At 34.8% G+C, this 16,947-nt stretch overlaps 4 protein-coding genes across 4 annotated transcripts; 1 reads left to right on the top strand and 3 right to left on the bottom strand.

The window, feature by feature from the left end:
* Nucleotides 1-2,025: 2,025 nt before the first annotated feature.
* Nucleotides 2,026-3,392, bottom strand: LOC105952915 (Tetratricopeptide repeat (TPR)-like superfamily protein). Its single transcript, XM_012976512.2, has one exon. The coding sequence runs from the start codon at nt 3,226-3,228 to the stop codon at nt 2,149-2,151; it is 1,080 nt and encodes a 359-aa protein (XP_012831966.2). The 5' UTR covers nt 3,229-3,392; the 3' UTR covers nt 2,026-2,148.
* Nucleotides 3,393-3,555: 163 nt separating this feature from the next.
* Nucleotides 3,556-4,964, bottom strand: LOC105952780 (hypothetical protein). The gene is made up of 3 exons (XM_012976360.2): nt 4,785-4,964; nt 4,502-4,607; nt 3,556-4,327 (listed from the first exon to the last, which is right to left on the bottom strand). Exons 1-3 carry the CDS (start codon nt 4,818-4,820, stop codon nt 4,176-4,178), a joined length of 294 nt encoding a protein of 97 aa, XP_012831814.2. The 5' UTR covers nt 4,821-4,964; the 3' UTR covers nt 3,556-4,175.
* Nucleotides 4,965-8,221: 3,257 nt separating this feature from the next.
* FC1 (serine/threonine-protein kinase AFC1) lies at nt 8,222-13,611 on the bottom strand. Its single transcript, XM_012976513.2, has 12 exons — nt 13,218-13,611; nt 12,768-12,933; nt 10,742-10,768; nt 10,480-10,633; nt 10,345-10,393; nt 10,113-10,227; nt 9,842-9,933; nt 9,437-9,593; nt 9,281-9,345; nt 8,945-9,042; nt 8,740-8,845; nt 8,222-8,601 (listed from the first exon to the last, which is right to left on the bottom strand). The coding sequence occupies exons 1-12, from the start codon at nt 13,332-13,334 to the stop codon at nt 8,443-8,445; spliced, it is 1,305 nt and encodes a 434-aa protein (XP_012831967.1). The 5' UTR covers nt 13,335-13,611; the 3' UTR covers nt 8,222-8,442.
* Nucleotides 13,612-14,913: 1,302 nt separating this feature from the next.
* Nucleotides 14,914-16,922, top strand: LOC105952917 (large ribosomal subunit protein uL23). Its single transcript, XM_012976514.2, has 4 exons — nt 14,914-15,020; nt 15,106-15,163; nt 15,914-16,280; nt 16,665-16,922. Exons 2-4 carry the CDS (start codon nt 15,148-15,150, stop codon nt 16,747-16,749), a joined length of 468 nt encoding a protein of 155 aa, XP_012831968.1. The 5' UTR covers nt 14,914-15,020; nt 15,106-15,147; the 3' UTR covers nt 16,750-16,922.
* Nucleotides 16,923-16,947: the final 25 nt, after the last annotated feature.

Raw genomic sequence — 16,947 nt, 5'->3', positions numbered from 1 at the left:
TTTAAAGTTAATTGTCCTAATTAAAGTAATATAGTAGGTAGGTTGTAAACCGCATTAATTTACAATGGCAATGATTAAGGTGGGTAAATCAACTTAAGTTGTCATACAATTGTCAATGAAGTAGTAATTGGTGAAATATGTGTCACGGCACCGGAAAAAATTGAAATCAGCTGATTCGAACTTAAGTCAATTTGACACAATCTTAGTTGCCATAACTATTAGATCATCGCTCGTGGGGCATTTACGAAACACTTTATTTATAACATATAAGGTCGATATGAAACGAATAGTATAGAAAACTAGAAAAGAAAAGTTAAAATAATTCGAAAATAACCAAGGCTAGATTTGGAAAATCGTGGTGCTATTTTTTTATTTGTGTTTTATGTCGAAAATTTTGTTGGTTTCTAGTTTCATCTCTAGATAAAACATATATATAATAAAATCAAGTAAGATATTCGATTACTTTACACTCTTTATTTTTTTTTTATTAACTTATTGGTCTGGGGAAAACGATAGCGACGCTATTGCATAACATTAGATAGTTCACCATGCCCAAGATTGTCTGAAATCGGCTTTGTCACATATGTACAAATAGATATTTTATTTTTTGGATGAGCAGAAAAAAGGTTGAATTTCCAGGTTAAATGCTTAAATAATAATAATAATTATTATTATTAAGTATAGAGTCTGGCAAAATTAAAAGCTATAGGCCTGCCCTATCCTATCATGCGCCTGTAGCCACCTCACCCCCACTAAAATCAGCCGAAATTTCAGTTCACACACATTATCTAGTAGCCCTAGCTATCATTCAATACTCTCTCCAGGAATATTTTAAGTCTCTAGTAACCTAGAAATAGAACCAATCGAATCCAAATCAAAAGTTTTGAAACCAAAAAAAAATAAAAATCATATTATATTTATAAAAGTTTTGAAGATTTTTTAATCTAAATCGAAAGAAATTTGAAAATCAAGACTAATAATATCATAAGTGTTATTTTCGAAGAGAATAAAAAAAGTGGAGTTTTTGAAATTATTTTCGGAGCATAAATCGAACCCTTGCATGTGTTCCAGTTCGGTTCCAAAGTATGTTAGAAAAGGAAAATCAAAAATCAGAATAAAGAAACATTGTTACAAAATCGAAAACAAATTGAACTTAGTGGCCCAATTGAGAAAAGTGTCCAATCAGTAAAATAAATGGCCCAATTAGAGAGAGTCAAAGAAGTTGCCATTAAGGATGGCTATGGGGCGGGTAGAGGGTACTGGGTGGGTTTTGGAAAACCCGCACCCGCCCCGCTAGCAAAATTTTCCACACGTTCCCGTTTCGGGTTTGATTTTATTAGACCCGTCCCCACCGCGTATAAATACTGAATAAAGAATATCAACAGAAGCTGGCCAGGAGTAAAACATCAGTAGAGGAAAATCCAACTATTAGAGTTAGAAAACAACTAATCCTTACAGCACGAAAACAACCTTAAAAACGTATCGACTAAAGCTACTCAACACCATTGTTCCTCTCTCTGCAAGAGTTAAACTTCGCATTTGGTCTTAGTGAAGCAATGGTAATACCACAGAGTATTTTTCTTTTCAATACACAATAGTTGACTCTTCTCTTCATTTAACCCAAGTCCGATCAAAGTTATGGTATCGAAACTAAATAAACGCAAACTAGGACTACCACACGAACGTTCGCCAGACAACAAACTTCAAAAACCAGTTATAACTTACAGATTACGACTCGTTACCATTTCACTTCAAAAACCAGCACATTAAACGAAACAACCCTATTTCACTTCCGCTTACCTTCCAATAAACACTAATGTCGACATACGAAAGTAACAAATCAATGAAAAAAGCCACAAAGCATGGATTAAACAGCTTTCCGCCATGTTTATTTAATCGATAGTTATCCCCCCGGACAGCATATAAATAAATGATAATAGTTTATGCGAATATTCTTTCCATCACTAAACCTAAATGGATCACACATTTCAAATAATCGACAGATATCAAAAAACCAAGTAATCCTTTCTCCCCCAAAAAAATAAATTTATAAAATCCATCCATTATTAACTACATTGCAGAAATCATTAAAACATGCCTAAACATCAGTAGAAAAACAAAACACGAACCTTCATTAAGACGGATGGCCTAATTCTTCGACATAGCTCTCTCATTCTCCACCTTCTGCGCGAATAGTTTAGTAGCAATCATATTATCATCGAAATAGCTCGCGTAAGGGTGCCCCTTTGGAACCAATCTCCTGTACTTTTCGAAATTCTTCTCCGCCTCTCCGTTCTTCTTCAACAAAGTATAAATAATTCCCTGACACAAATACGGCCTAAAATCTCTCGGCTCCTCCTTAACCAAATCCTGATAAACAATCAACGCGTCCTCGTAATTCCCATCGAGAACCTTAATTTGAGCAATTAACAGCTTGAAATCCCTCAAATCACTCCCCTTGTTCTCTTCTTTGCACAATTTCATTGCTTCCTCAACCCTAGTTTCGATATTGACCAAATCTTCGCTGGATTCTTCTTGAGATGCCACAGTAACCAAGCCGTGATAGGCCTCCACACGGGCAGGGTCTTTCTTGAGAAGCTCGTTGAACCCGTTTTTGGCAGATTCGAAATTGCCATCGTAAGCGTATAAATGAGCTTTCATCATTGGCCACTCCACTTCGTCGGGCTCGAGTTCGATCAGCTTATCCATTATCTCAATTGCTTCCGGAAGCTTTCTGCTCTTGATTTTAGCTTCCATCAGATTCTTCAGTACGTCGACATTGTCGGGATTGGAAAGCAGTTCCTCTTCGAGCAGACGCTCCCTTTCTTCGTCCATAATTGAATCCTTATTGGTTTCTGTGGTTTCGGTTTCGGTGGATTCGGTTTCGGTGAGAGGGGGTGAAATTGGGCTGGCAATGGCGCGTTGGCCGGAAAGGTGAAATCCGGTGAGGAGAAGCGCGGCGGCGGTGATGGTGGTCACGACGGCCGTTCTCAGAGGGGCCAAAAATGAAATTCCGGAAGCTTTCTGCTCTTTGTTGTCGGTTTTACGGTTCGGTTCCTGCACAGAAGCTCTCGGAGAGATCGACAGGCGACGGAGAGGCGGCGGCGGAAATCTCAGTGACAGGGGGGAGAGGGGTTTGAAGGAAGATGGACGGCTGGAATTGAGCGATGGGACTAGCGGCGGGCGGCGGGAGATAAGCTTAGCAGCGGCGGGATTCAGAGTATTCATGGCGCTAGGGTTTAGAGGGTTTGCACAGTGAGCTCTAAACCCTTGATGAGATAATATGACGGAGAAGGGTTTGAATGTGAAATGGACGACAGAAAAACAGAGATCAAGTGTTACGGTGCAGTGGAGTTACCCTACAGTACTATACAATTCCTCTGTTACTACTCTGGGCTGAAAACGTAAATTAATGAACGCGGGCTAGTTATATTATGTGATTAGAATATGGGCCGGGCCCATAATTTATCTCTCTAAATCTAGAAAGCCCATTTCTATTTTTTCTTATGAATAAAAATGAATTAATTTTAAAGAAATCATGGCAATAAATTAAAATTTAAACGATAAAAAATATATATATTGAAAAAAATTGATATTATGAGTACGAAAAAATATAAATTAGTACGATAGAATATTGGCAAGTAGCAAGACAAGACAATTTTAACCCTATTGGTCCCTCCACACTTGGCTAATTTGTTCCATTTCAATCAATTAACGAACTTTCCACACTTCCCACTCCAATCAAAAATCGATTTTCAAATAAATAATTAAATAAATAAATAATTAACGATCCAATGCCCACGGCCAACCACCGTGGGGTAGGCAGCCACCGCCGAAACTCCGAAATGTCCGCCATGTGTCAATAGTTCCGATCAATCAACATTGTGTAAACGCCACAAGCTTACAAATAAGAGGGTTTGTTTTCTCAATAAATTTTTACTTCTTCTCTAATTTATATAAATGAAACCTTAGATTATTTTTCTACAATCGTACACGCGCGCGCGCGCACATACATAAAATGTATAATTACATGCGAACCAATTAAATAAAGCAAAGCACACCCCACCCCACCCCACGACGTGTAACATCATGGTTGTCCGAATCGAATACTAGCGGAAAAGTAAATATAAATACTTATATATATATATAAATAAACACATATGATTCTCTTATGATTATTGATCATTAATTTTCTTAGAAGAATCCAAAAGTATGTTTTGGATTCTTTGACTTGTCTCTGTTTCTTGATCCGACGATGATTTTTCCTCTCTTTTCTTCGTGTAGCTCTCGAAAAACTCCTTGTTCTCCTTCTCCAGCTCCTTCCACACTAAAACGAACATACATACATATATACACAAATATAGTAAAAAAAACATATATATATTGAAGCTTATTTAATTTTTTTTCATATATATGTAGATTTTGGCTGCATGAGGGTATAATTGGAAAGAAAAAGAATATGGAGGGGTAGTTTGGTAACAAAAAGAGGAAGAAGGCAAACCTGTAGAGGTAATAACTGGGGTGATGTTTGCATGTTTAGAGAGTGCCTCCATGCATTCCTCTTTGCTCATGTTGAATACTATGCACTCTTCTATTAGATGTTGTACCTTTTTTTTTTTTTTTTTTAATTTCCATGCATTAAATAATTAAACCCACAAAATTAATTAAAAGCAATCTTCAAAATAACAATCTAAATAACTAAAAGTAAAATATAGGGAGCAGTTTGTAATAACTTGTAATAAGAGGGAGGTGAAGGACAAAAAATAATGAATGAATTAACTTACCATGTGGATGTATTGTGCTGAGGAATCTGATCCCATGACTTTTGAGCAAAGTCTTTTGACCAAGATTCTCTCTCTCTCTCTCTCTTGTTAGAAAGAAGAATAGTAGCAAGAGAAGAACCAGAAATAGAAACTAGAGAGAGAAAGAGGAGAGAGAGAGAGAGAGGATATATGTATATATATATATATATATATTTGGATCAAGGGTTTATGTGAAACAAATATAATGTGACCTATATCTGCTGCAAAACCATTTATATAACATGCGTCGTCAATAACGATGATTTTTATTTATATTTATATTTATTTTGTGTATGTAAAAAAATATATAAAAGTGATCAGGTGGTGGTGCATTGGGGTTTGGGGGGGGGGGTCAGGTTCCCACGTGGGAGATGAAATCTGATTGGCTGAGAGGGGATTAGGGTAGATTTTACTAAGCACCAGTTGGTTTGTTTGAAACGCCCACTTCACGTGGCACGCTGGGCCCCGCTATCTGACCAGCCCGCCTTATTCGGCCCTATAAAGGCCCAATTGAACCCATTTCCTTTTTTCAAAATCAATATTTAAATATTAGGGTAAATTACAGACACCCCTGAGGTATGGTCAAATTACAAAAACCTCCCTCTTGTTTGGATAATTACATCTACCCCCCTCAACTATGATTTTTTCTTAGACCTCCACCTTTAGGGTGCCAAATTCAACATAGTCATCTAGATTCCGTGAAATGTGCTCTAGTTTGTACTCTTTTTGTGTAAAAAATACAGCTTCCGATGCACCACAAACTGATATATACAAGCTATAAATCACATATTATGATCATCCTGCTTCATAATGTAGAGTTTGAATGGGATAAAACAGGTACAAAAGTGATAATATTCCATATAATCTCGAAGATTCCACTAAATTTGATGAGTTGAGGGGGTGGTTGTAATTATCCAAACAAGAGGGGTGTTTTTGTAATTTGACCATACCTTAGGGGGGTGTTTGTAATTTACCCTAAATATTATTATATTACATTATTATTATTTATTTAAAAATAAATAAAACCTTTTTTTTTTCCAGAGTAACGGCGTAAGTTTGGAGTTGGCGTGGCGTATTAACACACTACTCCTCCCTCCTATTGAGGACCAGACCAAATGCATGACAACTACAATTAACACTACTTATATATTTTCTTGTTAAACTAATGGAAATTATTTTATTATTTTTTAATTCAAATCTATATTTTATTATTTTTTTATTCAAATCTAATGAGCTTATAAGTGGCGCTTTGACAAGAACTCGAACTTCACCTCACAATTTTTTTTCAGACCCAGCTCGAGTTCTTCTCGTTTACACACCTACCCTACTAATTAAGAGTGTGTATTAGATGTTGAGAGAGAGAGAGAGATTTTCTTGAGTTTATATTGAGTAGTCTTATTTTGTAATTTGTATATAAATATTAAATAATACGGACAAAAACATTCTCACAGCTGGGCATAGATCTTCTTTAATAATATTACAAGTAATAATAGAATAGAATTGATTCATATTTTGAACTACTAGTCTTGTACTATTTTTACTCACGACAAATTCAATATTTCCTTCTTATATGATTGAAAGCTTTCAACTATATTAATTAGTAAGAGAGAGAGAGGAGAGAGGAGAGAGATATTGAATTTGTTTTTTGTTTTTAAAAGACACACTAATCAAGACTGATTGACAACAAAAGGGTGCTTAATTAATTTGCAAAAAACACCCCACTAATCACAGAAATTTCTACCCCACTCCCCCCCCCACAGAGAGAGAGAGAGAGAGAGAGAGAGAGAGAGAGAGAGAGAGAGAGAGAGAGAGAGAGAGAGTATAATTGCATGCACATCACGAAAATGAAATTGCCAAAACATATTTCTATTTGTAATGAAAGAGTTCTTTCATTGGTTAAAAGCAATAGAAATCTTGACCCCAAATCGGTCTTTTCTCAAGACCACTTCCCCAACTCATTCGCCAAACTTCCCACATGTTCATCATGTGTGTGTATATATATATATATATATATATATATATATATATATATATATATATATATATATATGTATCATATACAATACATCATAATTGGGATAAACAAAACACATTTTTCTTTTTCTTTTTTAAAATGTAATATTTATTTGCTACTCATATAAGTGATTGTAAGTTGATTATTAGTTCACATATGAAGATTGGGGTCCACACTTTTGAAATGTTTGTATATTATGAATGCAAAGTTGAATTTTTTGTATAATCTAGAGATATCATATACAACTTTATTCGAAAAGGTTCGAAGATTAATGCGGAGAGCGCGTGCGTGGTTTTCTCTTTTTTTTTTTTTTTTTTTTAATGTTTTTTTGGAACTAATCGAATTCATAAATTGATTGTAATATGCATGTGTCATTTTCTTTTCTTACTTATATAAGACATAATCTCTCTATAATTAAGAAAAAACGCGACTTCGTTTTTTTCCCGTGTTTTGTTGTCTTGGTAGTGTATTTGCAAGTTAAATAGAGAAATTTGAAGTTACTGTACAATGAGTTTGTACTTTGTTCAATTAAAGCATGTGGTTCTAAACATGTTCGAAAATAAACGATCGTATAGAAACAAAACATCATCAAGTGTAAGCGTTTTTTTCGTGAGCAATAATTGAACGATGCAGAATGCAAACCTTTTTTTTTTTTCTTTTCAAACAAAAAATAATGTTAACAATTACGAAAAAAATCATCACGATCTTTGTTTCTTTCTCGTACAACTTGTATTTATTTTACGATGCTTCGTCATCGTAACGATGTTGTTTATATTTGCAAGTGCGATTACAGCTAGAGCCGATAACGACTTGTGTTATATTTTAATTAACTCATTTAATTATACGGTCGTTAGCCCTATTAAACTAATGATCAACTAATAGTTTAACTATAAATGCTTAATTATTGCCAACAGTAGGCCATAAGTTAAGTTGTTCTTTGCTCGAATTTACCATTATTAGTATCTTCACAAACCGTTTATTTCATGCTACACCTAGTGAAACACACCGACTATTTTATCGTTTATTAACCAAAACACACACACACACACACACACACACACACACACACACACACACACACAGTCATTTATCATTACCAACTAATTAACCTTGAAACTCTTCAGCATTTTGTTTGATCCAAACAAACCGCCATATTGTTTTAAAGAACCTGCTATAAAAACTCGAAGAAAATATAACAGCAACACGAAAACATGTTTGTGAAATAGTGTGACCCTCTGCACATCTGCATGGTCTCACACAGCTACTGTAATGCACGAACATCGGCCGTATACAGTCGACAGACATACGGCGGTCGTGCAGAATACTTTTCCCAGGTGAAAAAAAATAATTTGAAAAAAAAAGTAATAAAACCAAACAAACAAAAGCCAACAAAGAAAACAGAAAATAAAACAAAATAATACACACCTGAAAGAGGGGTACACTTTACAACAGTGAACAAGACTGGCAGTATTAGTACATTTGAAGTTGACAACAGTTCGTTCGTTTTCTTTTCTTTTCTCTTTCCCTCTTATCTATTTTAGTCGCATTCGCGGTGCATTTGCATGTGGATTTATTCTTACTTTTTTTTTACCACAGGTTACATAAATATTCGGTAAGATTTTGCCTTCACAACGGATAACCGAACCTTCTAAGATCCCTTGTGAAGAAGGGGTGAGATAGAGCTTCTCTTGCTTTAAGCCGTTGTGCCGGGTCGTATCGTAAAAGCCCTTGCAAAAGATCGATCAAATCTCCAGCCGAGTGGTCCACATGTTGCATTATAAGGTTCTGGGGAAAAAAAAAGCAATTATACAGAAAATCTAACGTATCTGTCGAGAAACGATTATACAAATGAAAGAAGGATTTCGTGGTATTTTGCTTTTTGATACACGAAATGACACTTTCGACAGAGTAGAGTTACAATACCTGAAGTCGGGGTAGTTTCCAAACTGCCCTCATACTTTCTCTTGATGTGGCACCCTCTGGCCAATCCAATCTCGATCCCCTTTTGAAATATTTCTCAGCACGCCGGCTATAAAAGAAACAAATATCAAGCCCTCGTATTAATCCAAAGATTAATATATACAAATATGATATAATATATTTGTATATATATATATATATATCCTACTCGGCTCGCATAATGATATTTTGAGGCAGTGGACCTAACACCCTTTCCATCATTGCAAGATGTTCCAAGTTCTCATGAGTCTGGAAAAGTGCTTCTCCCTGTCACCAATTATTATTTTTTTTTTCGAAATTAGAATTATGAAGAATAACTCGTATCGGAATCGACCAAGATGATGGTAAAACTGAACTTGACCTAATCTAATGAGTAGACCTCACTTTAGTAGAATATTCGAGATATATATAACAAGAGAAAATCCACAAAGATGAACATAAATCTTTGGTGCGACATATCCAATCTTGGAAAATGGTGTAAAAGTATAACTGATGCGTTACTTACAGAGCACAATTCCACAAGTATGCAACCTATACTCCACAAATCGCAGGGATAATTCCATCCGGTACCTTTTGAAAACAAAACAATACCACCCATTCACATTAAAATGATGAAAACTTAATTGCAAAAGGTCAAAATATGAAATGAGCCGCCAATTACCCAAAATAACCTCCGGAGCACGATAATGGCGGGTAGACACTACATAGGTGTGGTCTTGGTGTTCAAATGTGGTACTACCAAAATCAATAAGCTTTATTGCACTTGACTTGGGTAGATTTTTGAAGTATGAACCATCTTTTACGGATCTCGACAGAAACTTCAAAAAAGGCAGAAGAGGAAATATAATTTGTCAGTCATCAGAATTTATAATAGCATTTGCCGAAACTAACAACAATAGGAGAAACTTCATCAGGAAAATAGGAGAAATAAACAATATCAGGTCTAAGAACTTACAGTTGACTCGTCAAACTACCGAGCATAGATCTCGAAATATTAACCATTTCAATGAATCAAAATCAAAGAGGAAGAGTATATTAAAATACATGCTATAACAGAATCAATCACCTTATAATCTGGAACTTTAATGTATTCTGAGGAAACGAGAAGAATATTTTCTGGTTTCAAATCGGTGTGGATCAGGCGAAGATCATGCATAACTGCAAGAACAGCCAACAACAATAAGCAAGATAATAAAGCACATAAGTACATTTATGCATAACAATCGAGGTAAGAGCTGTATAAAAGCAGGGTAGTGACGCCATAAAAAAGATCTGTTTAAAAAAGTTCAAATAATTAAAAAAGAGGAGAATAGTGTTGCAAAGATATGTTCACACACATGCCACAGATTCCAAAAGTTGTCTGCCAAACTCCCGGACAAGATCAATGGGAAATGAACGATAGCTGTTTTTGCGTAGAAAATCATATAAGCTTGGACCAAGCCTCTCAAATACCTGTTAAGACCATTTAAATTCATCCGCAAGTATTTTAACTCACAGAATATTCGGGCGTGAAGGAACGTCGTACCCATTCAAATTTAAGCAAACCATAAATCACATTTAAATACTTACGATACAAATATGATTACGATAGTCAAACCAATTCCGTATTTGCACACAACTGCAAGGAATAAAACAACTTACACTAAAATCACTTCAATTTTCTAGAGCTTGTAAATGAAGGCATAAAAGAATAAAGATTCTTACCGTGTGCCACAGATATCATGCCTTGCTAGTTTCTGTAGGACATCGATTTCGATCATGGCGGCTTCGCGGTACTTCTGTATTGAACGAACTACTTTAATTGCAACAATTTCTTTCCTTTCATTGTCCAGACATTCTAGAACTTGCCCAAAAGTTCCTGCAGTAATTCATCCAACAATTGGTAAAATATACTATCAGATACAGAACCGGTAAAACGGATGACGAGAGGAATCACAAGAAACTGGTAAGGGAAGAACCAACTAACCTTCGCCCATTTTACTGAGAATCCTATCTGCAAATTGAGGGATAAAAAAGAATTAGAGGAGACAGAGAGTAGATGCATTAAGGATAAACATATCATCATCCAAAATGTGATCATAAATAGTCAAAATGCATAACGAATTATTCCAAAGTGCTTATAACACAAAAATGTAAGATCATAGAGAAATCACTTCAATCAAATTTTGCAGATAACAATTCGGTTTCAACTTACAAATTCGGCGTTGCTTCACGCCAAAATGTAAACTATAAGATTGACCTCTCTTTTTTAAAAGGAAAGAGGAAAAAAGTTAATTGCATTATAATCACGTGCGTATTATCCATACTTCTTATAAAGCTTCGAGACATTAATTCCGTTACTATTATTGAAAAGTGAGAATTAGAAAATTTAAGGCCCACCAAACTTGTGATACAAAATATTTTTCAAAAATATTGCATCACAAATTTCAGTTACGACAATTTAAATGATTAGTAACACGTGTTGTATCCAGTAAGAGAAAGAAAGAGTGTCATATTTCACAGATGAATTCACTAGCATTAACACTATTTATATACAAAGACCCTAATAAGTAATAATACAAGGGCATAATGGATAAAAATCGCATTATCCATAATGCTTATGCTCCTTGGCTCCTCGTAAGCTTCATTGTCGTCAATTACAAAAAGTGATAGATCGGGCTGAGCTACAATTAAGATAAATGCTTCTTAAATTTTTAAATCTTCCCATATGCAGATATGACGTCCAAACCTATTGTATTTAATTCCAATATAGGACATTGAATGTCGAATCATATCCATTACTTTTATCGAACTTACTCACAGCTACTAATGATTCATACTTGTATCAAAAAGAACGAAATTTTCCACATTATTTCATTAATAATGCTTTCTATTTCACTTCATGCTGAGGATAACGATATATATCATGGAAAACATGTTTCTAAATTACAAAAATCATAATACAAAAAGTATTTCTCTCAACATGATATACTAAATCTTTTCTACATTACATAATTATTTTAATTGGGACAGTATATTATTAAAAGTTCTATCACCAACGAAATATCAGTATCCTACTATAAGAATATTTCAGAAAAACTTAAGTACGCAAGAAAGAGAAAGGGGAAAAGATCAATAACCGCTTTAAAAGTACAGAAGTTTTTCCTTTTCATCATAGATTGCTAACCACTCAACTTCGCATGAATCATTATTCTACTTTGCACATCATAGTGAATGCTGCAATATTTAATGAAGTATAAAAACTATCATAATTTGTTTTTATCAAAATATTGACTTAACGCTCTTGCATGTAGTATGTGTCCTACGGTGGATATCATTAAACAAGGGATACGTTTCTCCACTTTTTGATGTACACCTCATTAAATTAAAATGAAAAAAAAAATATAAGGAAATACTATAGGGGCAAAAAGGAAAATCTTGGAAAAAATATACAATAAACGGATAAAGCATTCTAAATATGATCTACACCAGGTTTCATTAATTCAGGAAATGTGCGTAGGTATCATACTTCTGTAGTAAAACAAGGAGGAAGCTAGCAAATCCGCAAGCACAACAGCAAAGACAAGACTTTGAGGGTGTTCTATATATTCGGATAGAGAAAACATAGGATTAGGACGAGAGGGACGCACTACTTTAGTCAATAGATTCATCAATATGACGCTATTTCCATTATACAACTGAAGTTGTCAGATGTTTCTGAGGAAAATTGTTCTACAACTGTTCATCTATATATAATATTTAGAAGAAAATCTGATAGCGCAATTTCTCTCGAACACAAAGAGCGCTTTCCTTCATATTCCCCACCAGAGCGCACCTTCACGGTTCAAAACATTCAAGCAATGATAAGAAAGAGCAAAGAAAGAATTCAATGTCGTCATATACTGATACTTGAGTAGAGACGAGTACCACATTCAGAGTGTCACAACTCACAATTGTACCGAGCAGCAATGCACATAATAATAATCACATTGGACTCAATTTCAGGTACTTACAACGAGGAGTCAAGTTCTCCCCAATCGCAAAAACATAATGCCCATCTTTATCGTCCAATCTCCAAGGAGGAGAGCCGTTACGGGGAATCCCTTTATAATATATCGAAGAATACGCAAAATTGGGGACTGCCCCAAATTCTTGACCACAGTATATAGTTGGAAGAATCTGCACCAACAACAAAAATTCACAAAACAAAACCCAGAGGAACAGAAATAAACTAAACAATTCCCCACAAAAAAAGCCTTGGAAAAAAATCCTAAAGGGCAGATCACGCAATCAGAACCCTAGAAAAAAAATATTGTAAAATTTTCACTAACGGCACACTGATAACTGAAGAATTGTATCTCCACAGTTCACATCCAATCCAATTTACAGATAAGTTATCCAAAAAATGCAAATGCTAGGTTTTGCAATAAAATAAAAATATATCTGAAAAATAAAAATTGGACCTTTGGGGGAGGGGGAGGAGGAACAGCTGGAGGTATCTCCCACGTCAAACGAGGTCGTTTTCGAGGTCTTTTATCCATGCTTCTATGCGGGAAATCCAACACTCTTTGGGTCTCCATCCATATAGAAGAAACAAATTAAATATTCAAATCGGCAGAGAAAAATAAATATATTATAATCAGTCAAAGATTGGAATTGAAAATAAAAATCACAAATTGGGGGAAATTGAGTAAATCCAGAATCGGATTCCAAAAAAAAAAAAAAAAATTGGGTGGTAAATTAGAGTGAATAAGATTGAACAGATCTGGGAGAAAGGAAAAGGTCCAGGAAAGGAGAAGAGTTAGAAAGTAACCGTGGTTTGGTTAGTTAACCAGAGTTTAATTGCTACGTGGGATTAAAGATATTTTTTTATTTTCCATTTTGTTTTAATGACTCACCACCTTCGGTCCGGTTTCTCATTGAGATCTAAAGTCGCTGATTGCCAAAATACGGAGTAGCGCTTTTTAGTGCTAATGCAAAGAAAAGGAGGGAAGGTTACGAGAGGTGAATTGCTTTTGGTGGACGCTGAACTCTTTTCTGGGCCTTGTATAATTGGACTTCAATGTTTAATTTGTGAGAATGAGGCTTAATTATTAATAGCTCAATTAAAATTAGGCCCACGTTTAGTTATTTAAAATAGATCCAATTGTCAATTTTGTTTTAATGCAGCTATTGCAAGCCCAAAATTGGCCGAGCACAAGTAGGACTGTAATCGGGCCATGGGACTCGAGCTCGAGCTTCGTTGGTTCAAACTAACGTACCATCGGATATTACTATAAGCTCATGTTCGCATGCCATTGGGACTCATCAGCATAGACTCAAGTTCGGCTCATATATTTTTTCGGTTTACAAGTTTATATCAGGTCTCATTATTATAGAACTGTAATAAGTAATTTTTTTTTTTATGCAAATCAACATTTACCTCCATCACGAAAGAACCCCTATACGATTTTTGCAAGTTATTGAAAAAAACATAGAAACTATAGTGAAAGAAGTAAGAAAAAAAAGATTAGTATTCTCTTATTATTGAAAACGTTTTATATTCTCAAATTCCGATGATAAATTTCACCTATTAGGTTTTGTTGACTATGTTGCATTTGATTCTTATTTTAACTATTGTCACCGCCACCAAGTAATTCCTTCAATGTTTTACTTTTTCTTTTTACAAAATAAAATAATCTTATACGATTGTAACTTGTAATTAGTATGTCGAGCCATATCATAAAAATAATAAAATATGTTACATATTTTATTATTAATTAAATCGATCGACCCTATTTAGATTGAACTAGTAGACTGAAACTCGTTTCATAAATAAATCGATTTAGTAAAATGACTCATACTCAATATTCCAACTTACTAAGTCTCGGCTCAAATATAATCGGGCCGAACCATCGGGCTTCGATTAGGCCCACTTCAATTACCGATTCTAAACACAAGACTACGAAATCCTTTAAATTTCCAAGTACAAAACCATAAAAAATATTTTAATTGAAAATAAAAATATCATAAACGTCAAAACTAAATTTATTAGATACTTTGATTTTAAATGAAGAGTTTCAATATTTAGTATTTTTCAGGGAGAAAGGGATTACAATAAAATAAAATACAAAAAAAAAAAAAAAAAAAAAAAATTAAAAACGGAAAAATGGGAAATGAAAAAGCTAATCACGTGGCAAGCTCGTGGGTCGTGGCGCTGCCATCATATAAAAAGCGGTCAGCTTCTCCGCCTCCACAAACCCTAGAAACGGCACTCCGCTCCTCAGGTTCACCTCCGTCTCTCACTCATCAGTCTTCTTCGTCGAAGTTTTTTTGCCCTAACAGGATTATTCAAATCGTTTTCTTCTGCAGGTAATACTTTCATTAGGGTTTTAGGGTTCGCATCTTCCTCAAATGGCTCCAGCTAAAGGTAACTCCCATTTTCAATTTCTCACCGATTTAAGTCTTAGAAATTTCTGTTGCTGGTGGAGCACCAATTATTATTCATCAGTTCACATTTTTTTTTTACTCATTTCCAACAGTTTAAATTGAGTGGCGTGAAAATCGATTTGATTTTTTTTTATTATGCGCTTAATTTGGGAAAACTGTGCATCATATCTATTGTGTGAATGTAAAAAAAAAAGAAGCTATACCTTTGATTTCGTATGGTAGAAAAATGGGTTTCAATGTTAGCACGAAAAGCAGAAAGCCTGAAGTGTATATCTTGGTTAATTAGGTATTTAAATAATTTATTTGGCAGATTCATATATCTTTAATCTCGTTGGAAGATTGGATTGGAAATTACTAGTTTTGTTATGATTTAAGTTTTATAGCTACAATAGATTAAGAAATGGAAAATTTGCTGCATTTCGCTTCGGACTTGCATAGTTAGTTTATGGAGTTGCATATAATTTGCTACACTGTTGAACGGTGTTCATAATACTGTATTCATTATTTTTTTCGACAAAGATAACACTATATTTTGATATACAGGAACTGTAACTACAGTTAGTAAAAATATTCGAAATATGTTAAAGAACATGTGTCTCAATGTGAAGATTGTCCATTTGATGAAATTTTGATATATTCTCCTCTGTTTTGACTGTTCTATGGTGCAAGTTTTTCTGCATATCTTGCTTTTACCTGTTTATTACCTGATTTGTTTGTTACGCATGTGCAGTTGATAATGCCAAGAAGTCAGACCCAAAGGCACAGGCCTTGAAGACAGCCAAAGCTGTCAAAGCAGGTTCAACAGCCTTCAAGAAGAAGTCAAAGAAGATACGCACTAAGGTTACCTTTTACCGACCGAGAACATTGAAGAAGGACAGGACCCCCAAATACCCTCGCATCAGTGCTCCACCGAGGAACAAGCTCGACCACTACCAGATTCTGAAATACCCACTCACCACCGAGTCGGCTATGAAGAAGATTGAAGACAACAACACCCTTGTTTTCATTGTTGACATCCGTGCTGACAAGAAGAAGATCAAGGCTGCTGTCAAGAAAATGTACGACATTCATACCAAGAAAGTGAACACTCTTATCAGGTAACCAAGGATTTCGTTATTCTTTTTGGTGTTCAACAGTTCTGTCTTTTTTTCTCTCTCAAGTATATGCGGTAGTGTTTTAATGGATCCCATATTTTTTAAAGTTTTTCTGTTACTACTGCATCATTATTTGTGTGCGTAGATTGTATAGATTAATGCTAATCGACTCACTGTCAACTTAATCTTGCAATTTGGAAAAACTTATATCGGTTGCAACTTGGACATTGTCGATTACATTTGATCGTGTCATCTATTTGCTGCAGCTGTGTATTTCGTTTCACTGGCTGTGGTTTTTGAATGTATTGTGAATGTCGTCACTTCACTTTTTGCAAGTTTTAATTATCTTTGTTAGCTCTTATTGACTTTTATGAACATCTGTTGCAGGCCGGATGGCACGAAGAAGGCATACGTTAGGTTAACACCCGACTACGATGCTTTGGATGTCGCTAACAAAATCGGAATTATCTAAGTAATGGAATCTCGAGTTTTGTGTTTTGCTTTTTCTCAAGTATTGGACTGTATGAACTCTGAATTTTGTACTAAATACAGAACCTTGTTTCATTTCATTTTAGACGTTTGTGGTTCAGAAACTAAAACTCCCCAATTTATATTATTGTTCGATTAGATTGGTTTATATTTTAACTTTCCTTGCCCTCTTTATTTTCTG

Source organism: Erythranthe guttata, chromosome 10 (genome assembly GCF_056151865.1).
Source record: "Erythranthe guttata isolate IM_541 chromosome 10, IM_541, whole genome shotgun sequence".
In the NCBI taxonomy this organism is placed as follows: Eukaryota; Viridiplantae; Streptophyta; class Magnoliopsida; order Lamiales; family Phrymaceae; genus Erythranthe; species Erythranthe guttata.
Note: the sequence above shows the minus strand (reverse complement) of the source record. Positions and strands in the feature narration are given on the sequence as shown.

Excerpts from the sequence above, each read along its gene's own strand:
- LOC105952915 (XM_012976512.2), bottom strand. The coding sequence starts at position 3,228 with ATGAATACTCTGAATCCCGCCGCTGCTAAGCTTATCTCCCGCCGCCCG.
- LOC105952780 (XM_012976360.2), bottom strand. The coding sequence starts at position 4,820 with ATGGGATCAGATTCCTCAGCACAATACATCCACATG. Across the intron at positions 4,608-4,784 it reads CAGCACAATACATCCACATG|GTACAACATCTAATAGAAGA; the intron begins GTAAGTTAATTC and ends AAAAAAAAAAAG. Across the intron at positions 4,328-4,501 it reads CCCAGTTATTACCTCTACAG|TGTGGAAGGAGCTGGAGAAG; the intron begins GTTTGCCTTCTT and ends TGTTCGTTTTAG.
- FC1 (XM_012976513.2), bottom strand. The coding sequence starts at position 13,334 with ATGGAGACCCAAAGAGTGTTGGATTTCCCGCATAGAAGCATGGATAAA. Across the intron at positions 12,934-13,217 it reads CTCCTCCCCCTCCCCCAAAG|ATTCTTCCAACTATATACTG; the intron begins GTCCAATTTTTA and ends TTGTTGGTGCAG. Across the intron at positions 8,846-8,944 it reads AATATCATTATGCGAGCCGA|CCGGCGTGCTGAGAAATATT; the intron begins GTAGGATATATA and ends TTTCTTTTATAG.
- LOC105952917 (XM_012976514.2), top strand. Across the intron at positions 16,281-16,664 it reads AAAGTGAACACTCTTATCAG|GCCGGATGGCACGAAGAAGG; the intron begins GTAACCAAGGAT and ends CATCTGTTGCAG.